General features: G+C 38.9%; 1 protein-coding gene and 1 long non-coding RNA gene across 2 annotated transcripts; both read right to left on the minus strand.

Moving 5' to 3' along the window:
• Positions 1-45: 45 nt before the first annotated feature.
• LOC143859436 (uncharacterized) lies at positions 46-981 on the minus strand. Its single transcript, XM_077370146.1, has one exon. It carries the CDS (start codon positions 979-981, stop codon positions 46-48), a length of 936 nt encoding a protein of 311 aa, XP_077226261.1.
• Positions 982-8,385: 7,404 nt separating this feature from the next.
• On the minus strand, positions 8,386-18,261 carry LOC143859309 (uncharacterized). The gene is made up of 2 exons (XR_013239227.1): positions 17,550-18,261; positions 8,386-8,589 (listed from the first exon to the last, which is right to left on the minus strand). It is a non-coding gene; the product is annotated as an uncharacterized LOC143859309 (long non-coding RNA).
• Positions 18,262-26,085: the final 7,824 nt, after the last annotated feature.

Consider the following 26,085-nt stretch of genomic DNA (forward strand, 5'->3'; position numbering starts at 1 on the left):
GCCAAGAGGCCAGAACAAAAGGGCCGACAGGCCGGGCTTCAGCCCTTACAATCTAAGATACAATGATCCATTCATGTCTTCAATTACAGCTGAGAGGAGGCTTTGAGTAGCCAAAAAAACAATGGAAGGAAAGCCTTTATGTGGGTAATTCCTTTTTGACAGTTGATCCGCAGGGCAGTTTCCTTCTCTCCAAGAATGCGATATTCGCCAACTCAGATGTTCCAGATAGCTTCTGATTTGTCTAAGGGTTTGTTTTTGCTTCCAAGGGACATGTACATTTCCAAGGATGATATCCACCGCGAGTTTTGAATCCGATTCGATCCATATGTTTAGACAGTTCATGGACAGGGCAAGGTCGATGCCTCTTTCAATAGCCTGCAATTCCAGCTCATAGATTTCCCTTTTGTCTACATTGATTGAGAAGAGATTTTTAATCATACCTCGATTATCTCTGATAAGGCCCCCCAGACCTCCTCCATTTGAATCCAAAGATGTGTCCGAATTCAGCTTCAGTTCATCTTCTTTTGGTGGAGACCAAGAGCAGTATCTGCTAGAAGGATCGTCAGGAATGTGTCTGTATTTTAGATTTGTGGCCGTGGATATGTTTCTTGGAGAGTTCTTGTCTTTAATTTTCAGCCCATTCATCTTGATGCTGATCTCTGTGAGGATTTTATTAAGAACAAACCTCTTGTGCTTCTCAGAGGATTCAAAGATTCTTCTGGTTCTTTCCATCCAGATATTATGAATCAGAGAGCAGAAGCATAGCTTGAAGGCCACTGTGGCTTGCCCTGTCCCTTTTGAGTGATGTCTGAGCCAATCTTCTTCAGCCAGAAGGGATTGATTTTTAGTTCTACGGTGACCATTCCGCCATAGGATTGATTTCCAAAGCCAGGCTGAATAGCTGCATTTGAAAAAGAGGTGATCAATTGATTCTTCTTCCGATTTGCAGAGGGGGCAGGTGGGATCAATAACAACACCCATTTTTATAATTCTGTCTTATGTATTGAGCTTCTGTTTTAGAGCCTTCCACGTAGTAAGGGCATGGGTGGGGTTATTGCCAGCAAACCAAACAGAGGATATCCAAGGGGGCTTACCAGTTTTCATTCTGAGAGTTTCCCACCCACTCTTTGTTGTGAAAACTCCATCAGTGGCCGGCTTCCAAATAGGAGTGTTTTTCGCATCCGAGTTGAGCATGGCTTCCATTATCAGAGTTTTTTCTTCACGGAGAGATGGATTGTCTAACAAAGGGTTCCAGGTTCCATCTTTGAAGATTTCAGAGAGGAGATTTAGGGAGCTGAGGGAGTAGTCAGTCCGGCTTCTCGGAATGAGAGAGGATAGGGTGCCAGAAGGGTGCCAAGGTTGGTCCCATAGGTCAATTTCATCCTCCAATCCAATTTCTTAGCAGGTAAAAGGTTTAGCATATTCTCGAGCTCTGAGGATCATCCTAAGGCCCCATGATGGCCTAGATGGCATAGGCATAGTCCAAATGTTCTTATCTTTGACATATTTGGAGTATATCCACTTTGTCCACAGAGTATTCTTTTCCTGGAGCAGATGCCATAGTTGCTTAACTTGAAGAGTCTTGCTTAATTCATCTAGCTTTCTGATTCCAACTCCCCCTTCAGGTTTGGTTTTGCACATGTCAGCCCAGCTTACTGAGTGAAATCTTTTAGAGCCTTCAGATCCTCCCCAAATGAAGTCTCTGAAAAAAAATTCCAACAGAGTGAGGATGCCTTTTGGGAGGGCAAAGGAGGCAGCCCAGTAGATATGAAAAGTGCTGAGAACTGATTTAACAAGCTCGATTCTGCCAGATTGGGTGAGATATTTGCTCCTCCATTGATGAATTTTTTTCCTAACTTTGGAGACCAGAGGAGTGCAATCATTTGCGGGGAGCCTGGAAGAGATTAAGGGCAGACCCAAATAACGGATGGGCAGCTTTCCTTCAGTTATGTTCAAGGAGTCACAAATTTCTCTTCTGGTTCTAGGGCCAGTGCTAGCAAAGAAAATTTCACTTTTTCCTTTGTTTGCCTCCAAGCCTGTTACCTGCGCAAAATAGCTCAGACATTCCAAAATTTCATTAGCACAAGAGGTGGATCCTTTTGCAAAGACCATTAGGTCGTCTGCAAAAAGAAGGTGACTGATTTCAACATTTCCTCTGTGGAAGGGCGATTTAAGTCTGTTTTGGGAGGAGGCTTTTTCAAATATAGTGGACAGCATCTCCATTGTAATGCAAAAAAGCAGTGAGGACAGAGGATCCCCTTGTCTTAGCCCATTGGAGGAGGTAAAGTATCCATGAGGGGTGCCATTTATAAGGATCCAGAATCTGGGCTTGTTAATGCATTCAGAAATCCAGCGGATCCATTTGTCATGAAAGCCTTGCAGCTTCATGAATTCCATGAGGGCTTTCCTGTTTACATTGTCAAATGCTTTTGCCAAGTCAAGTTTTAAGCACATTGCATTTGGGGACCGAGGGGAGTGGAAGTAATGGAGGAGGTCATGAGTTAGGAGGATATTATCTTGAATTTGTCTTCCTCTTATGAAGGCCGATTGAGCTGGGCGGATGGGGGAGTCCATGACATTTTTTAGCCTATCAGCAAGGATTTTAGTGATAGTTTTATAAACAAAATTGCAAAGTGAGATAGGTCTAAATTTGTTTGGAGATGAAGCATGAAGACATTTGGGGATGAGAGCAAGGAAGGTGGAGTTGATTTCAGAGAGGAGAGTACCTTTTTCAAAGAAATTCAGCACTGTTTTGGTGAAATCATCTTCCACCAGGTACCAGAAAGTTTGAAAGAAGAAGGCATTAAAACCATCTGGGCCAGGGGCTTTTTCCCCATTTGCTCTGAGGACCACTCTTTTAATCTCTTCCTTTGTAACAGGTCTAGATAACAGAGCAGCTTCTTCTTCATTAAGAATTCTGTGGGGAGTGGGAGTTGCTGAGGTTTGTGCTTTTCCATTATTTAGAATTTTTTTGAAGTACTGCACGAGAGAATCCGAAATCTCCAATGGGTCAGTAGATTGGGTGCCATCCTCTCTGTTGATTGCCAAGATGTGGTTTTGGTGTTCTCTGGATTTAAGAGCTGAGTGAAAGAACTTTGAGTTTGACTCCCCCAGGTGCAGCCATTGGATTCTAGATTTTTGCTTCAGCATAGATTCTTCAAGGGCGGAAACTTTGAGGAATTCAGTTCTCAGATCATCCTCCAGGGCAATGAGGGGGGGATCAAGGGGATTTCCTTGAAGCAATTTTTGGGTTTCTTCAAGCTTACTTCGAATTATGGGGGTGCGAATGTCAATACGTCCAAAAACTTCTTTATTCCACACTTTCAGATAAGTCTTTACCTCTCTGAGCTTTTTACAGAGTTGGTACATTGGGTTTCCATCAACATTTATACTCCATGCTTTTTCAGCAATGGGGAAAATTGATAGATCTTCAACCCACGTGTTCATGAATTTGAAAGGATTTGGACCACGATTGGTGAGAGTATCTAAGGAGATTGAGATTGGGCAATGGTCTGATATTCCAGGAGTAAGGAAAACTGCAAGGGAAGCAGGGAAAAGTTGGAGCCAGAGGGAATTGACCAAGGTTCTATCGAGCTTTGCCAGCTTTCTGTTAACTTTTGATCTGTTGTGCCATGTCCAGATTTGCCCATTTGATCTAAGATCCAAGAGAGAGCAGTTGGAGATACATTTATTAAACTCTTCCATTTCACTTTGATGGTGGTTTGTGTTCTCAATTCTCTCATTTGCATATCTAACCACATTGAAGTCCCCCACCAGGATCCAGGGGAGGGTTATGCTTGGCTCTAGATTCTCCAGGTTTGACCAGAGGGCTCTTCGAGAGACATAATAGTTATGCGCATAGATAGCAGTGAGGTTGAAGCATTTGTTTGAGTGTAGGATTCTTACCTCTGTATGGACATGCTGAGAAGATTCTTCGAGGATGGTGATATCCACCATAAGAGGGTTCCACAAAATCCAGATTCTTCCCTTAATGATTGAAGAGTAGTTTCCATGAGCTTGCCAACCTTCACATATATGAGAGGAGTATTCAGCCAGCTTGTGAGTTTTTGCTTTTGTTTCTATTAAACAACAAATGGGAGCATTTGATTTTCTCATGAGTTCTTTGATTTCCGCCCTCTTTTTTTGTGTGCAAAGGCCCCTTATATTCCATGCATTTAAGATTTTCATTGATGGTTTAGAGGTTTGGGGGTTTGGGCTCTAGGAGAGTCGAACTTCATTAGTTTAGGATGGTTTTCTAAGCTTTCTGATTGAAAGGGGTGGCCTTCCGGACGATTGGGAAAGAAGTAGAGATGTTGGGATGGGTTGAACTAGAGGCTATAAGAGGGGGAATGGCGAGGGGCAGATTTGGGATTGCAAAGGGGGAAGTTAAGTCCATGGTTACTCCTTCCTTTTCTATGGGTGGAGGAGGATTTGAGAGATTTGCGGGTTTTTTGGGATTCTTTTCCTTTTCTTTTTTGCGAGAGGAATTTGTTTTTTTGCTCAGGTGATTTTTCTTTGGCAGGATTTTCCTGTTCCTTTGGGCTTGGGAGTTGAGAGGGGGGAAGGATTAGGGGGGGGGGGGGGGAGGATTTCTTCAGGTCCTGATTCGTCTCCAATTTTTTCTAGAATGTCAAAAGGATTTGAGATGGACAGTATCTCAGCGGGGGTGCAGGCTTCAGGCTCCAATTGAGGTCTTTGATCCTCGGTTTCTTCTGCTGGTTCTTTTGCAGTCCATTTCTGCATTTGGGTTGGGATACCTCGGGGTTGATTTTGGGCACATCTTTCTTGGGGATGACTGAAATCTTTGCACAATTGACATGCCCGGGGCCTCCAGTCATACTCCACATCTTGAGTTTCTAGGCCAGTCGGGGTTTGGATATGGATGGTTTCAGGAAGGGGGTCCTCTGCAGAAACTTCAACACAAACTCTAGCGAAGGTGAGACGGGTACGGTGTCCATGTAGAGGGGCTTCCCTACTAGACTTGCCAATTTTCCCAATCCGGTCTGGGTCCAATACTTCAGGTGAAGGCCAGGGAATTTGATCCATAGGGGTATAGAAGTGAGCTTCTTCTTCTCCAAGGCGCAGTTTGGGGTCCATCTTTGGATGATCAGATTTCTGCCTCCATAGGTTGTAGGTGTTTCCAGCACCTTTGTGCAATCTTCTTCATTGCTAAAACGAAAGAGGAAGAAACTGTTTGGTAAAGCGATGAGGTTGAAATCTCCTTTGATCTGCCATTTCCGAAGGAGTTGCTCCTTTAGAGAGAGGTAGTATGGTCTCCTCCCTAGGAAGTATCCTAGAAGGCAGTGGCTCCACATTGATTCAGCTTTTTGAAAGTCTGCTTCACCAAATTGGGCTCTTATGGGTCCTTGGTCAGGTTCAATAGGGGCATGATACTCTATTTTGGTGTCGACTCTCGGTTTTGAGGAGGAGAACAGAGCCTTCCAAGGGGGTAGTGAAGGTACAGAGGTAAGAGGGGGAGTAGGCAAGGGCGTTTGAGCAGCAGGGGTTTCAGGTTTGTTGTTGGTAGGGGGCAATAAGGCTGGCCAAATTTGGTCCTGGGGGGGTTCCTGGTTGAGGGCAGAGCTTTTTGATGGGCTAATATTTTGGGCGGAGGGGTTTCTATCCAGGGAATCTCCATTGATTTTAGTTGGCGGGAAGGGAGGGGATTTGATTTTTGACTCCATTTATATTTTCAAATAGGCTTTGGCGCCCATTGTGTAAGCCCATCAAAATTTTGAATTTTCCCGCTTGCACAAGGTTCTGGTTTGGCATTGGGCCCGAGGAGACAGGGGATTCAAAACTGAGTTGATTTAGTGAGTTCACTCGGGTGGGGGGGTTTGACTCGACAATGGCACCTGAGTCACAATGAGCTTTTTGAGTTTTTGGAAGAGCTGAGTTCAGGGTTTGCGCATGCTCTGATGGTAGGGTGTTGAAGAAGGAGGAGAGTTTTGCTAGTGGTGGGGGGTTTAGATGTTTTACTGATTCAAGGTCCAGAGAGTGCATCGTAAGGGGTCTGATGTATGGATGAGAATCAGGTTTCCTCCTGGAGGTGATTGATTTGGGAGATGAAGAGGCTGCCTTTTGAGGTCTATCGAATATTTTATGGGTGCAGGTTCCTCTTTTGAAGTGGGTACTAGGATCCAAATCTAGGTTATCCATAGGGTTGAGTTTTGAGGAGAGTTCCAGAAGAAGGGAGGTGTGGGTCCTAGGGGGGATTTCTGATTTATGTTTTTCATTAGGCCAGTAAAGATTCAGGGTTTCAAGAGCTTGGGACGAGGAGATGCTGACAGAAGAGAGCGAGCACTCTTTTCCTATCAAGGGGGGATTTTCGAACTGATGGGGTACTTGAGGAGGGTTTATTGTTTTTGAGTTCTTCAATATGATTGAAGAATTATTGGTTGATCTATCGCATTTTTATATGGTGGCAATTTAGAAGGGGTTTTTGCAAAAGAACACGTCTACTTTGCTTTATTTTCATAAAGAGTCTTTTTGTTTGGACAATTTTCAAATAGAGTCATCACCCGTTAGCCCAAGTGGCAACACAAGAAGGGGGTGAATTGGGTTTAAGAAATTGCTGCTCTCTTAAAAGATTAATTAAAATTAAAACCTAGAACAATAAGAATTAGAGGAATGATATAATCAAGGGCGCCCTTGCAAAAATCAGCTTCAACAGCGCCCTTATTGGTTGATCTATCGCATTTTTATATGGTGGCAATTTAGAAGGGGTTTTTGCAAAAGAACACGTCTACTTTGCTTTATTTTCATAAAGAGTCTTTTTGTTTGGACAATTTTCAAATAGAGTCATCACATTAAAAAAATAATGAGACTTTTATATCCACATAAAGGATGGATTGCAAGTGTGAATGCTTGTACAAATGTATTTCCATGGTTCTCATTTGCTTAATATGATAGCAAAGATGATAACAAACCATTTGCCTTAAATTATGATAAGTTAGTTATACTGAGGAGATTAACAAGGGTTCTCATTTGCTTAATATGATCATATATATACCAGAGAGGACTGATAGCAAAAAGGAATTTCAAACCATAAGAGGGTGTTTTAACCAGAGGCTTTTTGTCTGGAAATGTTTGGAAAGGAAAAATATTTTTAGAAGTTCGTTATTTATACACTAAAAGATTACTTGAACCAACCTTATTCAATTTTAAGGAAAAATAGTGCCTTCAATTTATGATAATATCCCTCTAAACAAACCTTAATTATATAATTTTTGTTAGGAATTAACAACGCAGCAGAATAACGATGCAAAGATAAAACGAAAGATCACACACAGAACACACAGATTTACGTGGTTCACCCAACCAGTTTGGTATGGGCTACGTCCACGGCAGAGCGACAAGCCAACGATTCTCCTTTGAAATTGATGAATGTGTTTCTTCACATTCAGTCTTGGTGACCCCCTGATTTTTTCCATTATAGAACTCATCACACACAAACCAATTAATTACGAGGAATAAGGGGCATTTTACAAAACCCATTTTAGAAAGAATAAAGTCTGGAACTATGCTCTTAAAATATCGGTGAAGAACACCCTGTTGTAGGAAGGGTGAAAATGTTACAGCACCACCTTCTCTACTCTACTCTAACCACATGAAAATAAGAAAAAACTTTTCAAATCCAATCCATTGTGGGGTGATTAGTTGAGATTTGAGATTTGAGATCGGTGGGTTCTCTGTCAAACTATAAGAGAAGTAAAAACAAACAGTAGGTAACAAAAGACAAAAGCCAATTATAGTTTGTTTTGCCTCACTCTCCCACTTCCATTTCCATTTGCATGATAGTGTTTACAAAAGCTCTTCAATTGGAGTTTGAATCCATGTCCACCTGACACTGTTTTTTAAGTGTAATTCGATATTCAAATCCTTATCAGGAATCCTAAGGAATTTACCTCCTTAAGCCAGTAGCTACTCCCTTCCATGCCTTCCATTTATTTGAGGATGAGCTTTCTTAATTTATGTGTATCAATAGCCATCCTCAAAAGCATGTTTGGAGCCATTGCAATGACAGGCCAAACCAAATTTTTCTTTTTCCGTGTGATTGCACCCCAATTTTCCTAGCATTACTCCCTTCTATTTGTCTCTTCCTAATGTTGATGGCATTTATATGTGAAAGAGTAGAAATGTAATGATTTTGAAGAAATTTATCATTACATTCCTTAGATTTTATTAGTTTGTTAAAAAAGATGTTATGAGTGTTTTCATGAATAATATACAAGAGACATTTTCTATTTATTTCTCTCCTCCTTTAGTGGATCCTAGTGCTTATCTTCTTATTACATACTAGTCACAAACTTTACGTTCAATCCGTTGCATTAGTTGGTATCAGAGCAAGGATTAACCTAGTGTAAGGATAAACCGAGACAGAGATACAACTTTAAAAATGATTACCAAGGAGAAGTTCTTTTGGGGGCCAAGTTTTGCATAAATCACATTACAAATGACATGTTTTCACTATCTTGTATAAGATACTACAATTAGGTATAATTTATTTGGATAATCAAATTCGATTGACGTATTGATTATTGCATAACAACTCTTTGCTGCCCCCTGGAGCAAATTCCGGCTCTGTCCCTGCTTGAAATTATAGGGGTGATTATGAAGGTGGGAGTGAAGAATGGAGGTAGGGGAGGATTTCAAAAGGTTGTTTGCGATATAATAAAAAAACAAGACAGAATACACTAATACAGAACAATGAAAAATCAGCTTTGAAAATGAAGAACCTGACAAGTTCAACTGGGTTAGTACAGCAAATTAAGATTCAAGATGCAAATGATTTGACGAGATGGATGAACTGATCTATATAGTGAATGAAATTTAGGTTGCAAGCAGCTCAAATGTGTCAATCCCAAGATATGTAAGTGCTAATGGTGCAGCAGAAATTAACAATGTGATGGGTATAAGACAAAATATGAGATTAGCGTAAGTAGTTGCTCTGAATTTTAAAGTGACTTTAATACTAAGTGTGAATAATAAAGCTCTGAATCTAACAATGAATGCAAGGCAATATGGAATTGAGTTACTCTCAGCAATGCAAAATGGTGAGTGCAGATCTTTTGAACCCGGATAATGAAAAGGGGTTTCAAAATACCGGGTTTAAAACAAGCTTACTTTGATGGTAAATATGTGTAATCTAATAGCATCAAGTCAGTTGAATTGAGGTTTAGATGATATCTGGGTCAAAATAAATGGTCAATTTGGATGTCAATTAATTTGATTGCCTGGAAATGAGTTGAAAATGAGTTGAGATAGGTGGTCTGTGAAGTGTGTCAGTTTGGGTGATTAAGAAAGTAAAACAGAATTGAGTAACAAATACAATAATGACTCAACTTGAAGAGATAAAGAAAATCAATAGTCCAATGTTTGTAACACAGAGTGAATGTGATTGTGGGAATATGCAATCCCAAGACAGGCAAGCTACTAGAGATGTCAGTGCAGAGAGATTTAATTGGGATTAAAGAGTGCAAGAAAATGTTTTGAGAAATAGAGAGCTTGAAAGCTTATAGCTGTGAGGCTTTGCTCTTGTGAATTTTGTGGTTTAGAGGGTTGTAGGGAGGCATATTTATAGTTGAAATGGGTGAAAAACTACCATTTTTAGGCAATCAATCAAGGGTTTTAAAAGGATCAGATTTGGGTTTGATTTTAAAGTAAAGATGGCATGAAAGCAAGGATTTTTTGTTGTAATTGAAGATTTTGAGGAGATCAATAGATTCAGAGAATTCGGGATTCACAATCAACAATGACATAGTATTCGAAAGGTAAATCGCAGCACTAAAGTAGTACGAAATTACGTACCTCGAATGACGACTATATATCCCTTCAACAATATGATACACCGTTGAATCAAAATACAGGACAAACAAATCAGATTCACATCACAGCAGGAAGAGTAAGACAATTGAGAAACAAAGGTCAACCAAAATGGATGACTGACTATGTTTCTAAGTAGACAGGTTGATTCAGCAAGGAGGATAAAGATCATGAATGTTAGTTAGAATTGTAGTTAGTTAGTTAGGGTTTGTTGTAACTAGAGTTAGTTAACAGTTGTAACTACCTGAGAGTAGTATAAAGACAATAGATCTGTAATGGAAAGGATAATAAAGAAATTTCCTCTGTCATTACTTCTTTTCTTTCTTCTTCTTCTTCTCAGAACTCTATGGAAACAGAGTAATATCAGAACTCTGATACTAAGAAGTATCATTGGTGCTTTCATTGTTCTGTTACCATGGCCGACGGTACACGAGCTCGTCAAAATTCTCAATCTGAAGCTGCTCCAGATAAGCTAAATGCGCAACTGGCTATCTTGCAGAGGCAAATGCGTGAGGATTTCATGGCTCTTCTTGCTCCTATGCAACAAAAACTAGATAAGCTTTCTTCTGATTTTGAATCTAGCAAAAACCAACCTCCCCAATTCACTTCCAATTCATTTTCTAATCAAGAAGAGTTACATTTTGCTGCTCTTTCTATCCCTTTTTCTAAACACCTTAAACTTGATTTTCCAAGATTCAGTGGAGGAGATCCAACTGCTTGGTTATTCAAAGTCGCTCAGTTCTTTTCTTTTCATCAAACCTCAGAGAATCAGAAATTGCTAATGGTTTCTTTTCATATGGAGGGATCTGCTGCTAGTTGGTTTCAATGGATGTCCAACAGCAATCAATTACGTTCTTGGCAAGAATTCGAGTCCGCGCTGAAATTTCGATTTGGTCCTTCTCCTTATGACAATCCGCAAGGTGCATTATCTAAACTTCAGCAAGAAGGTTCTGTTCTTGATTATCAGGCAAAATTTGAGGAATTGTCGACTAAGGTTTATGGTCTTTCTGATCAATTCTTGAAAAGTTGTTTTATATCTGGACTCAAACCTGAGATTAAGCGAGAGGTAATCGCTCATCAACCATTTGGATTACATCAGGCTATAGGTCTTGCAAGATTGTAGGAAGACAAAATCGCAGAAGCTCGTATATCTGGTAAGCAATTGAATTCAAAATTTGTTTCTCAAACCTCTCTTTTAGGACCACATCCTAGTTTCCCAAATCCAAAAAATCTGCAAAGTTCTTCTAATCAATTCTCTAATCCAATCTTACCTTCATCAAAAATACCTACTTCTTATACTAACCCAATACCTGCAAAATTTCCAATCAAGAAACTTTCATTTGCTGAAATGCAGCAACGAAGAGAAAAAGGGCTTTGTTTTAACTGTGATGAGCGTTTTCACACTGGTCATAAGTGCAAAAATCAAATGTCCCTTTTACTCCTTGAAGGTGATAATGAAGAAGATGCAGAATTTCCTTCAGCTGAGCTTGAACTACCATCCCAATCTCTTGAATCTGTGATAGAACCTACCATCACCTTCTATGCATTAATGGGTCTTAATGTATCAAGAACACTCCGATTGGAAGGCGTAATTGAAAATCATGTTCTTCAAGTATTAGTACTCATAATGGAGGCAGTACTCATAATTTTATCCAAGAAAGGGTTGCTAAATTTCTGGGTTTACCGATTACTCACTCTCTTGATTTTAAAGTTCAAGGGGGTAATGGACAATTTTTGACTTGCCAAGGATGTGCTCCAAAATTCAATTGTCATCCAAAATCACTCGTTTGTTACAGATTTTTTCATCATTTCTTTACGAGGAGCTGATGTTATTTTGGGCGTTCAGTGGTTACAGGGACTGGGTCCTATTACTACTGATTACAATTCCTTAACCATGGATTTTATGTGGAAAGGACAACCAGTTCACTTCCAAGGAATTCAAGAGAATCGGTCGAATTTTATTTCTACAAATCAATTGCACAAATTGGCAGATAATGGTGGATTATCATCTTGCTTCATGCTCTTTTCATCGACAGCCACGAGTTCCACAGATCAACAGGCAAATTCGCCATTTCAACAAGTAATTCCAGCTTTACAACCAATTCTACATCAATTTAAAGAGGTATTTGCTGAACCCTCTTCCTTGCCTCCTTCAAGATCTACTGATCATCGAATTTTATTAGAGCCAAATTCCAAACCTGTAAATATTAAGCCTTATCGATACCCGCATTTTCAAAAATCAGAGATTGAAAAATTGATTAAAGAAATGCTTGATTCCGGGATTATTCAGCCCAGCACTAGTCCTTTTAGCTCCCCTGTTTTATTGGTTAAAAAAAAAGATGGCAGTTGGAGATTTTGCGTCGATTATAGAGGTTTGAATGCTATAACCATTCGAGACAGGTTTCCTATTCCAACGGTGGATGAATTACTTGACGAATTACATGGCTCTAAGGTGTTCTCCAAATTGACTAAAGAGCAGGTTACCACCAAATTCGAATGGATCCAAGTGATATATCCAAAACTGCTTTTCGAACACATGATGGGCATTTTGAGTTCCTTGTCATGCCTTTTGGCTTAACCAATGCTCCTTCCACTTTCCAAGCTACTAGGAACCAAGTTTTTAAACCTTTTTTGCGCAAATTTGTCATTATCTTCTTCGATGACATTTTGGTATTTAGTCAGTCCATTCATGACCATGTCATTCACCTCACTCATGTTCTGCAAACCCTCAAAACTCATTCCTTATATGCCAAGTTCAGTAAATGTATGTTAGGACAACATACTATTGAATACTTGGGCCATGTTATATCGTAAAAAGGAGTTCAACCTGATCCCATTCATATCAATAAATAGGCCTAAGATAGTGGCCAAAGCAGTGGTTAAAACCTCCCAAAATTAAGAGAAAAAGTACAAAATTTTCACTGGGTTCGGAAGTCTAACACAATTCATCGGACGCCCGCATCACTATTCATCGGACGCCTCTGAGACTTCCAAAGGAAAAATCATACTCAGGTTTTCAATTTACTATTCATTGGATGCCCGCAACACTATTCATGACTGGTTTTTGCAAAAAATCCAGATTCGTTTTGATTTTCCCAAAATTTCAACGGACCATAACTTTTTCGTTTTAGCTCCGATTCGCGTGGTCGGATCCATTGGAATCGTTTCGACGAGATGAAACCATCTAAATCAATTCCACGCCCCGAATCGTTACGAATAGTTATTGTAAAATAATCTAATCTTTTAGGTTAAGCTTTCTAAAACTAAAATTCTATGACATAACGACCAGATCTTGGGTTCGTTGGGGATCGAAGGGCGATACCAAACCCATGGAATCCAAGATCAGTCAAAGGGTTCTTATTCTAAGTCATATTGATCTCAAATCATATCTTTTAAATACTTTAATCCTTATTTTAGTGTTCTTAACGTATTAAATCTTATGTAGAACACAAATCTTACCTTGATTCGCGTTCTCTCTTCGTGAATCACGTTCTTCCTCTCTTTCTCCTCGTAAACCTTCTCTTAGGACTGCAAAGACGGTTTAGGGTTCTTAATCTCTCTTAAAGGTGTATTTATAGGCTTTTCTAAAGAAGCCCTAATTCTATCCAACTCTAATGCCAAAATTACCCTTGATTCTCAAGGGGGACGAATTTTAAAGGGAGAGATATTTCGAGTATTTACATTCTACCCTCCTTACAAAAATTTCGTCCTCGAAATTTACTTACTAAGTTAGCTTCATATTCTAAACAATTCTTAAGCTGAGTTGTAAGACACAAGGCGGTACAATTCTATACTTAATTTTTCTTATCACTTCACACACTGGACAATTTCTAAGAAGGGGCCTCTATCATCTGGCCGACACAAGGTATCCTAGGAAGAATATGTAATTATAGGCTAGGATTCACACAATATTTACTGAGTTTGCTCCACTCAGTATTTTAGTTAATTCTGACTTTCAAAGGTACAATTTAACAACACACTTATAGGTTTCAAACAAATTTTTTATTTTCCTTTCTATGTTCAATACATTACTTAAGGTAGAATTCAAAATATGAATGGTTCAATGGTCCATAACAGTGATAAAGATCTCTTACGGTTTTGTGGACCCCGATCCGAGAGAGGTGGGGGACGAGCCCCCACGAAGTCTCAGGATCATCCACGTGAATGGAGAGCTCACCAAGGAACTCTCGAAAAGAAGTACCTCTCACAGCATGAGTGGCGATGAAAGGTGAGACACCTCTCGATTCGGGGACTAGCCCAGATTCGAGACGTACCTCAAACAAAGAAGAGTCGTCATCCAAGGAAGTGGGCCCTAGATCCCATACTATGCTCTGTTTCAACGGATAACCAGAGATATAAAAAGAAGGTTCGTGCCTGGTTACGAATTTGGAAGGTCCGAAGAGCACCTCATCCGCCCAAGTGCAAACACCTGGTCTCTTATGCCATTTACTTATTGATTTTAAAGAGTTTTGGACGAAAGTCATGTGAAATGGGAACACATATCTCTAAGAAGACGTCTACCTAATCATGCATGTCTCAGAAATGAATAATAAGCATACATAAAAGAAGTGAAATAAGTGTCACCTAAGAATAACTAAGTTATGAATGTCATACCTAATTGGTGTCTAAGTTCTGGTGTGCAAACACATGCATGCTACAGCTAAAAGTATAGGATCTGTACATGAAAGTAAGAAAACACAACAAAACACACAACACAAATCAACTCTATACACGACTTGACAAGACGAATCCTAAAACTCTAATGCAATACTTGACTCAGACCAGAATGACCATCCACCCTGGCTGCTCTACGTATTCCGGCCTCGGGAAGAATCAGAATCAACGTAGTTCGATGACCTATTCTAAACTACAATGCCTATCCTAGACTCGATCCACTAGACTCGACTGGTTTTTAAAGCTTTTTGCACGATTATTTAAGTTCATATGAATTGTAATTTTTAGGACTCTCTATATGCCCTAACTAATACAAGTTGATTAGCCTTAAGCTAATGCAGGTGGGCCCTACATCCTATGTGTATCTAGGTTGTGCAACCTAATGAAAACTATGGGCTGACTATATGCTTCCTAGTCTAGCCATCAGTTCGACTAAATGTCTAACCGATCAACTCGAGGCCTCCTAACTCTATGGACACTCACACGACAAGACACACCATATCAATATAAACAGGACAGCCTCCTAACTCTAAAACAACCCAAACAGCTAGGACTGACTCCTAACTCTAGGGGAAGATCTTTTTGAAAAAAGGTTTTGAATAATTTTTGTATTTTTGGAGGGTTTGAAAAGTTTATTTTTAAAGGTTTGGCTGGACTTGGGATATGAATTCCAAGCTGCACTACGTACCTTGTGGAAAGGGATTAAGCCAACGTAGTTCGAAACAGACTTTCCTAACTACTCTCAACGACTCAAGACTTTTGAGATTTTTGAATTTTCAGATGTTTTTCAAGTTTTTGACTCAAGATGACAGAATCATATCATCATAAGGGAAGGACAGACTTCTGATATTCCGCAAAGGTTGGACAACATCCTATGCTTTGCTGGGGAGGGCAGAATCACGGCTCTGCAAGGGTTGGACAACATCCTATACCTTGCAAGAGTGGATAAAAATCACATGACTTGACGAGAGGCTGGATAAAAATCTAACCCCTATGATGATAGGACAGACTCTTGAAAGACTGATTCTCTAACTAAAGACAGACTCTCTAGCTAAGGACTGACTCATATACGAAATGACTGACTCCTAGTGCACAACCCTAAGAGGGGAGTGCTAGTGAGACTAGGTAGTCTCCTAAAAGAAAAACTGACAGCTGATGATTATGAGACATGGCCTGTCTCATAAACTCTGAGAGGATAAATAAGGGTGTCATCGAGACTAAGCAAGTCTCCTAAACATAGAGATGGGCTCCAAGTAACCTTATCATTGCCCCTGCAATGATAGATCAGATCAAGATATGTATCTAAAAAGCTAAGCTAGCCTCTGACTAATGAGGGGGTAATGCTCTAGCATGAGACTGAGCTAGTCTTCTAGGAGTGCGACTTTGTGAGACGTAGATAGTCTCCTATGTGTGACTCACTGATGAGACAAAGTTTGTCTCTAAAGGATTTGACTTTCTAATGAGACATAGTGGGTCTCTCTAAAGGGTGGGCTCTAGATGACTCTTTCATTGCCCATGCAATGAAATATATAAATATCTAAAGTTCGGATAGAGCATACAACTATCAAGCATGGCAACATTCCTACCAACAACAAGTGAACAGGCTTCTATGGACACCGCTATAAGCATTATTATATCTCGACAACAGAGGAAGGACTGTTATAAGCATGCGTGTTCACCTAACCCATAGACATAAAAAATTAACTAAGAGCATACAACACTATGACATCACTACCTTCATGTAAGAATGACAAAGTTATCAGATGAGAACATGTGACAAAGAGGCTCAGATTGTGCATGCAGCAAAATTTATCGTCTATCATGAATTCCTCTGAGGGTATAGTAGGGACATAATATTAGCACCACAATGTATTGATACTTATGCTAACATATCTTATATGAGAGAGCATTTCCTACACACTTGTGTAGGTAAGTTACCTACGCACTACCTTAAAATACAGTGGGGGCCCACATTGTTTAGGTGATCCAAACAATTCATTTGAATGGTCCTCACATAGATAGGGTGTCCACAAAAAATCAGATCCATAGGATCATCCTAACCATTCAAACTATGGAGGCAAAAAATGGACTAATTTGTGAAGGTTTATACACGTCCATTTTACCTCCACAAATCGTAGGGTTGGATGATCCCATGGATCTGATTTTTTGTGGACACCCTATCTATGTGAGGACCATTCAAATGAATTGTTTGGATCACCCAAACAATGTGGGCCCCCACTGTATTTTAAGGTAGTGCGTAGGTAACTTACCTACACAAGTGTGTAGGAAATGTTCTCTCATCTTATATTCTATTATTCAAAGAGCTATCAAAGTATTACTACCTCCATCGTAAAAGAAAAAATCCCATAAGGAAAATGAAGTAGCAATGCTAACATTTTATTCTTCTTCTTCTCTCCTTTTTTTTTATTCAAAAATTAGTCAAATTATATCTGGACCCTTAAAAACATCATAAACCATGACAGACCTGAGCATATGATTATCAAAACATGACTAAGCCAACTAGAAAATACCATCAACTCAACCATGTCTTGGTATTTGCATTGAAACATTTAGTCCATTATTATTCACAGCAGTGTCTAGAGATATTGACCGTTCCCAAAAGGCTCTTGAAAGCTTATCAATATACACATAATCATATACATAGCAATTAGGGGAAGACAAATATCATTTCTAGTAAGCCAAAATGATAAGAAGGGTAACCTATTAACGTGTACATTACAAGACCTGATTGTTAAAACAATTAATCAAAGAAGCATGCAACCCTCAAAGCATAATTGGAACTGATATCTACTTAGATGAAATACTCGATGGATAATGATGCTAACTGTGATCATAAAAATCCAATGATTAATGAGAAACAACTATATATATAAAAAAATCAGATTCAATTGTAAATATAGCAACACAAGAAGCAAAGCACAGATCTCCCATCATTCATTTAATAGCTGAAGACTAGCACCAAATCAGTACAAGAAACTTGTAAACAACTAGTAGTAACGACTATTTAGAAAACTCATAGAACTTCATACCTTCCTTGTTGAAACAAAATCCCACACCTTTGTGATTTGATCAAGAAAATGTATTGTTGATTCCCTTTTCTAGCTCAGTTTTGACCTTCCGAAGAATTGATGGAGCAAAAGCCTGAATCCTGAGTCTTTCTTCGTCTTCTTCTCGTTTTGGAATCACAGATTCTCTGGACAATGATATAGCCTCTGGATCGTATCTTGTCCTCACCCTTCTTCAACAAAACCTTAATCAAAGGTTAATGGCACGAATAAGGCCGATCGGAGCCACGGCAACGGTCGAAGAAGAAACTCTCTCTCTAGCTATGTCTCCTATCTCAATTTCAGATCTCTCTCCTCTAATTTCTGAACAAAATTCTCTCCCAGCTTTCTCTGATTTCCTTCTATCTCTTACAGCTCCACCAAAACCCTAGCTTACCTCCTTCTAGATTTTTCGAAACCCTCTCTGCAATTTTAATGAGTCTACAAAATAGAAATTCAATGGAATCAGGCTTGCCGGATTATGGCCGGAGCGCGACTGAGGTTTGACCGGAGAAGAACAAGAAAAATGGTTAGGGTTTTAAGAAAGGGGCTCTAGGGTTTATGCAAAGAAACAAAAAGAGAACAGTAGTTTTACAGAAAAAATAAGGCAGAAGATGAAAGAAATACGCCGGCCGGAAAAAATGGAGGCTAGGATAGGGATTCAGCCAAACTCTCTCTCTCTCTCTCTCTAATCTGTTTTGACGGAAAAAAATCCCAGCTTCCTTTCAGCCGATCCCTCCCTTTATAGGTGAAAATGAGGATGATATAAACACCCCTTGAGCTTGGTAATTGCACCCCTTGCTATCTTTTTCTTTTAGATGGATTTTTGCCTTGTTATTGGTATGGTCACACCTCCCACTCAACAATGCACTCCCCTGATTTTTCAACGAGAGATTCTCCCCCCTTTTGTAGAATGCCCTCATCAGGCCATATAAAGGGAATGACATATTTAGCCCCCCCTCTTTCTTCCCTAATCAGCTCCTTTGCACCCTTTTTTCAACGAAAATGGGATTGACCCCATATGCCTCAATCGGCTCTAATTTTATAAAGGAAGGGTGTGCTGAAATCAGCACCCCCTTGCTTTAGCAATTACACCACTCACTTGTCTTTTCTTCCTTGATTGGGTGTTTGCATATGGAATTGCTTTTTGCACATCCATAATTTGATAAACCACCCCCTGTTCCTTGGAAGGCCATTGTATAAAGAAGTAATATTTTTTGCAACTCCAATCCTTGCCTAGTCAGCCCCCTCTAATACATGTATGACTACTTTTTTACCTTACATAGTGTTTGGGTAAAAACTAACCTCTACGGAAATGATATATTCAAACCTCTTTACATTCTTCCCATGGACAGCTCCCTAATGATGCAATTATGATTAATTTTTCTTATTCTAGGGGCTGTTTTAGGCAAGGAAGGAGCCACCATAAAATATTTTCTACCTTTTTCTTTCTCTTGGGCAGCCCACTCTTATAGGTTTATTATTGCATGATGTATAGGGGGTATCCCAAGTATAAGCAATCCTCTGAAAATAAGTATTATATCCAGTCCCTTCTCTTTCCTGCACATTCACTTGATGATATATGTATAACAATTTTTTTTTTTTACTCTAAGAATGGGCTGGGTAAAAACAAAGGTATACAAAAGGGAAATGATACATTTGTTTGCCCCCTTTCTTTCTAGGACAGCCATCACTAGTGTATATTGACTACTCCTTTACCCCATATGGGGGTGGTCTTGGGATGAATAAGGAGAGTAAATAGAAGTGGTTTTTGGTAGTTATCAAATTGGTACAGGCACTCCTCTTTGTGTTTGATTCACTCCTCTTTTGTACAAAGAAGTAGAAATGACATTACTACAGCCATGATTCAACGTTGGCACCAACTTGCTTTGTTTTTCCTCTTTGGCTGACCTAAGGGTTGATATGTGCATTCCCTTGCCTCAATAACGCACCCTTCTACAAGCTTGATAACAGCACAAACTTGACTTACCATTTTTCATCGGATTTTTCTAAAATTTTACAGACACCTACTTGGGACGCTAACCTACTCTAGGATAAAATTTATGACTCTACCTCACTCATGTGGTAGGGGTTTTATTCAAAATGACAGGTTTAGGGTTCGGTCAAAATGGGGTGTCTACAGGTTTAGGGAGTAAAATTTTAAGCTAGATTTAATACATATGAGATAGATCTTTCTCTAAACATGGAACAAGGGATAAAACTTAAATGGTCACAATACAATAGAATTTAGAGGGTTCTAGCCGAAGGCATTTATCAAATATCAAAGTCCACACAATCAAAATCTCATAAGATATAAGAGAATCGAAGGGCATCACAAGTCGATTACCGGAGTTCTTCTTTTTTTTCACATTCTGATAGGACTCAAAAGGGTTTAGGTACTGAACATAGATCACTTAACTATTCTAAATGTCACACATTCATATTCTAATGGATTCGAAGGGGCAGGTCTCACTACTAAGTTCAAATATATTAGGCAGTTTCTTTCGATTATAAATATACTAATTGTTCTTCTCTTTCTTTCTATATATATATATAGCTCTAAGATTTTAAAATTTTAGGTTAAAAGACTTTGCCAAACTAGTTCAATCCTGAATTCTTTTATTTCGAAGTTTTTTTTTTTTCATTTTTCTAAAATCTTCTACTTACAAACTAAGATGAGACAATGCTAATAGACCAATATGGAAGCATGTGAACAATGGGCAGTACTTTGTTAAAAGCGAGTGGAATTGCTTTAGAACCCATTATCCTCTGATCCCCTGGGCTGGAACTATTTGGTTCAAAGGCCATATTCCAAGCAAAGCAATCACAGCCTGGAAAGCTATCCAAAACAAGATCAGTACAAAAGCAGGATGCCATTCCTTGGAGCCTCCGTTGATCCTATTTGCATTATCTGCAAGTCTAATGCGGAAACAAGGGATCATCTCTTCTTCCAATGTAGTTACTCTGCATGGTTATGGAGATCGGAGCTCTAGTGCGCAAGCCAGCGGCGGAGACCCCTTCGATCCCTCGCATTGAAAGAGCTCCTAACCTTGTTGGGCGATCTACTGGCTCCAGTCATTTGCTTTTGGTGTTTCCTTTGTGTCTATGTCCCGTTTTCAGTTTTATCTTTAGCCTGGTGGAATTTTGTTATTTGTATTTGTTGTTTCTGTGTTGGCTTGTAGCCTTTCTATCTCTTGTATATTTTCCCCCTTCTTAATAATATGATATCTAGTAGGGGTCTTGCCTGACCCAGCTATTGGATGATTCAAAAAAAAAAAGTACGAACTCAGTTTCCAAATGCACTTTCATTTGTTATTATTTGGAGAAACCGAAGGCATTAAAATTCTCAGCTAAGCCTATAGATAAATGCCCAGGATAAACTGAAGTACAACTTTTATTATATTTATGTTGTTTTTTATTTGATGTGTGCACGTACATACGAGTCACCAAAAAATAGTGATGCCCATGCTATTGGATGATTCAAACCATTCATTTGTTGGGCCACGGCTTAAATGTGTGGTGCCCCAACATTCATCACTATTTGATGATCCTATCCCTTCGATAGATATAAGTTTAAAAATGGACAACACTGTATAGGAATCTACTGATTGGAGGGTTAGGATCATCCTGTGGATATGATTTTCATGAGAGGGCCTATTTAAATCATAATTAATGGTCTGGATCATCCAATAGTGTGGATCCCACAGTAATTTTTTGCGATTTTTTGCAGTTCAAAATAAAAATTTGCAAGTCCTTTTGGATCTAAAATAACTTAGGACCATGGTTTTCAATTTCGGTTTCGGAATGCGTTCCAACCCTCGCCGAGACCAAAATTTCGGCCAAAATTTCAAAATTTTGTCCGAAATACGGTTCACCATTAAAAACAAAATTTTATTGAATTTCAGCCAAAATTTCTGGAAAATACTATATAATTAAAAAAATTGAGATTTTTGGGTTGAATTTCGTTAAATTTCAGATGGAATATTAAAAAACAAAATTTCAAAATTTAGGCTGAAATCCGGTACCATTTCGGGTATTGGCAATTTCGGTGCTGGCCGAAATCCAAAATTTAAAACCATGCTTAGAACTATTCATCGCGCTATCGGTCCCACTAGTTGCTAATATACAAAGAAGAACAAAGATAAAATTGTTGCCACGTCAGTATTTTATTTAAACATTACTTAATAATCCTCACAAACATCGACTCCAGTCCAACATTGTAAAAGGAAAAATTAAGTTGTGAGAGAAATTAAAGAACAGGTGGGCATATGATGCCACATCAGATAATCCTCACACCTGTCAATGTGAAAAAAAAAAACGACGAGATTAGTGACCAATGCAGGGGTATACACTATCAAGGTTTTAAATTTCTGTTCCCCGGTCCTATCCGAAACCGAAATTTTAGCTGAAATCCCGAAATTTCGGCCGAAATTCGGTAGAAGCTCTCGAAATGTCTTTTCTTGGGCCGAAATTTCCACTGAAATTTTGTAAAGGAATAAAAAATTAATATTTTATCAAGAATTTCACCGAAATTTTTGAAGCTTCAACCGAAAATTGGTAAATTTCGGCAATTTCAGTTTTGGTCCTCACTGAAGTCCGAGATTTCGGATTTCGGCCGAAATTTAAAACCTTGTACACTATCAAGAACCTGTTTGGATTTCAGCAATTGTCTGGAAATGTTTGAAAGGAAAAATATTTTAAAAAGTTCGTTTTTTTATACACTAAAAAAGATTACTTGAACCAACCTTATTCAATTTTAAGGAAAAATATTGAATTCAATTTATGATAATATCCCTCTAAACAAACCACCATAATGTAGGGAATCAAACTGATGGGTAGAACTCACCCCTAAAAGCTAGCTGCCTTCAATTTATGATAATATCCCTCCAACCAAACCATAATGTAGGGAATCAAACCGGGTAGAACTCACCCCTAAAAGCTAGCTATTAGAGGGAGGGTGCACATTCCCTTATAACCCATCCACATCCATTTCACATGTCTGATGTGGGACTATTGCTTTTGCGTGGAACTCCAACACATAATTATATCATTTTCCTCTAAATCGTGAAAATATAAAACTTTTCCCAAGAAAATTTTTTCTGCCAGAAATGTTTTTTCTTGCAATCCAAACAGAAATCTCAAGCCTTTGATTGACTAGATAGAGAGGAGATAAAAGTGGGCCCACAATTTTAGTAATGTTCTACAGTCTTTTCATACAAAATCATTTTCCAAAAAAAAAAAGCTTGTAAAATAGTATCCATGGCAATTCCCAACTCCTTGAAATATAGTAAAATATAAACAAGTAGATTTTTCAAAAGAAAAAAAAACAAATAGAAAAGAAAAATTTTACCGAACGTCAAGAGAGGAGCAGACGACTTCATCTTGGCTTGAGATGAGTTGATAACACATACACCGATTTTTATTTTCCAAATAGAGATAGAGAGAGAGAGAGGTGCAATGAGATTTTATAGTATTTCAGCACGAACCAACCTACATCCACTCCACGAATATCCCCTCCATCCCATCTTCTTATGGGAGGAGTCAAAACCATAAACAAACTCTTTATCCCCAAAAGCTCTGCCTATAAGTTGAATCCATGCCTTGTCCACTATTCTGAGCTTTATCCCAATGCTCGTCTTCAGAGGGTTGCCATGGTACCCTCCGTCATAGTACAAATATGGAAAATAAATTGCCTTCACAAAGGATAATACAACAATAACGTCACTACAAGTTTCTTTCAACTTTTATAGGTGAATCATACTCTAATCCCTCAAATAATATCCAATTAGAAGCACATAGGGTTTAAACACTCAAATTTATCTCCAAGGGTATTCCAAGAGTGTCTCTTAGGGGCCGTTTGGATACGCAGATTTTAGAATTCGGGATTTCTCCAAAATTGTAGTTAAGAGAGAAGAGAAGAAGCGGACCAGTCATCGTTTTTCACTCGTTTTTGACTTCTCGCCTTCTTCCCATCAGCAAGAGAGTAGCAGATCCTCCCATATTTCCAGGTTTTAGAAATCTTTGGATGCAGGAGAGATTTTAAAACCTGATTTTCTCTCTTAAAATCCAAGAAACACTGTCAGGACAGCATACAACAGCTTGATCATGAACCCTCTTTTAAATTGTTTTTAAACTAAAAACCTGGATTCTAAAATCCGTGTACCCAAACGGCCCCTTAATGTTATAAGGGGGCATAACCCCATTATATAGGAAATCCACACCTAAACTAGCTGCTAGGGCCCTCTAAAGGGTAATTAAAACTAGCCTTTATGGCTATCAGATGTCTGTGTTACAGACGTTTGTCAAGTTCTCATATGTATGTACAGACGTTTGTCAAGTTCTCACATACGCCTACCAATATTTTTGTGTTTGTTACACTTCACAGATCCTCAACGAATGTTTGTGCAGACGTCTGATGCATTGTTTATGCAAGGTCTATCCCCCCTTTTTGCTCTTTTCATTTTTATCCTTTTCTTGGCCTATGGGGTGTTGGACCACTTGACTATTGATTACGCTTAACTTATTTTAAACCATTTTAAGGGCCCTTCAATGCCTCTAATAGAATCTAAGTGATGAATTAGATTTTACAATCTAAAAACTAAAAAAGCTTGATTTTGTATCTTCCATCTGGCCTTCTTCTAGTCCTCTCCTCTCCATGAATCTCCATCTTTCCTTTGGCATCCTTGATCTTCAATATTTCTTCAATACCTTGATCCATGATCCATCACTTTGATCTTGGACGGAATTTGCAACCTAAACATCAAACCATTAGCACAACTAACTTTCTAATTGAAATGTAGGTCTAGGCAACTAAGAGAGCGGTGAATTAGTTGGGAATTAAAACTTTAAAGTTTCTTTTAAACTTTTAACCCTAATCCCTTATTAATTAATCATGATTAAGTGGTTAACACAATAAAAGAGAAATAAACTACAATAACCACAAATCAACAAACAAAGAAAGAAGGTGATAAGGGAGAAGAGAAAAAGCACACTGGATTCATAGTGGTTCGGTCCCTTAACCCAAGGCCCTACTCCACTCTTCTCAAGTTACTCTTTGAGGTGTTCCACTATTTGAATCCTCTACAATGGATGGATTCGAGCCACACCTAAAATCGATCTCCAAGGGATTTAAGAATGGTGCCCTTCCACCTTTATAATGATAGCACGGGTGAAGAAGATAGCTTTGCCTCCCTTTTAAGGGTTGATTGCACAATGGATAGCTCGAACAACTCTCTCTCAAAGTGGATTACAAATCAAAGCCTAAATCCAAACTCCTAAGATTAATCTTAAGTCGAGGCAAAAGGTTTGGATGAGAGAAAATAAGCAAAAAGTGATTACAAAGTGATTGATGAGGCTTAGGAGGGTTGGTAGATCATTAGAAAAACTCTCAAATGCACATATGGATGTATATATAACCTTCACACCCAAAACTAGTTGTCACCATGCTCTAACGACTCTCTCGGACGACTTCTCAGTCGACCAAACTAGCTGCAACGACTAGTTTTTTAAAAAACTATTTCGAGAAATCTCGGTCGACTGGGGTATCTAGGTTGACCAGGTCTGGTTGACCTCTAGGAGTTGGTCGACCTAAACTGGCATTTTGTTATGCTTGAATTTTTCCTAGTTGGTCGACCTAGAGGGGGCCGGTCGACCGGGGAAGAGATTTTCCCAATTTTAATTTTTAAAACCATTTGATAATTTTACAACTTTTGGGCATGGTTTTAACTTCATTTTAAAAGTATTCTGGAATGTTTTGAGAGTGCCTTGACTTGAAAAAACCCAAAAGAGAAGGATGCACAATCTAAGTAAAATCTCACTTCTCTTTTTCTTGGCCTTCAATGATCTTCCAATTGAACTTGACTTGCTTAGGATACTTGAATTTGAGCTCCTCCTTGAGAGTACCTCTTAAGGGATGATGATTCCAATATTTTCCAGCTCCTTTAACATGTGTACGGTTCGTCCTCAAGCTTTTGGCCAAAGTGTGTGGTGTAGTGCTAGATTGGATCAACCATTGAAAAAACTATCTAAAGCACAACACTCCAAGACAACTCATTAGTCTATAAAAATTAATCAATTTGAGTTTGATAAGCATCAAAACAAGGTGATTAGTTAAACCCTTGGGAACCATTGGGCTAACACTAATTGATCAACTTGTCATTGGAATCAATAAAACAAGATTTATAAGTTTTCCAAGGTTGAACCATTACGCTGACGGAAAAGCCATTTCAGGGTAAATGTTAATATGGTCGAAGCCAGATTTTACCAGTTAGCAATCGGTCTTCTAAAACTCAGGATCGATCTTCTTGGAAGGCCTATTGAGGCCATAACATTTAATCGTGCTGACGAAGCCATCCGCTTGGCCACCTTAGTAGAGGAACAAGCTCGCCCCATGAGGCTGAAAGACTAGCTAGATGTTGTTTAAAGAATGACAGGAGTAGGTATGCAGGGATGTCCAATGGAGGTTATTGGCATTCAACCTCGAACGAGTAATTTATGATCACATTCCGGCTTACTGGGCTGA

The sequence above is a fragment of the Tasmannia lanceolata genome, unplaced genomic scaffold (assembly GCF_043159265.1).
Source record: "Tasmannia lanceolata isolate RefF3 unplaced genomic scaffold, GAP_Taslan_0.1 ptg000029l, whole genome shotgun sequence".
Lineage (NCBI taxonomy): Eukaryota > Viridiplantae > Streptophyta > Magnoliopsida > Canellales > Winteraceae > Tasmannia > Tasmannia lanceolata.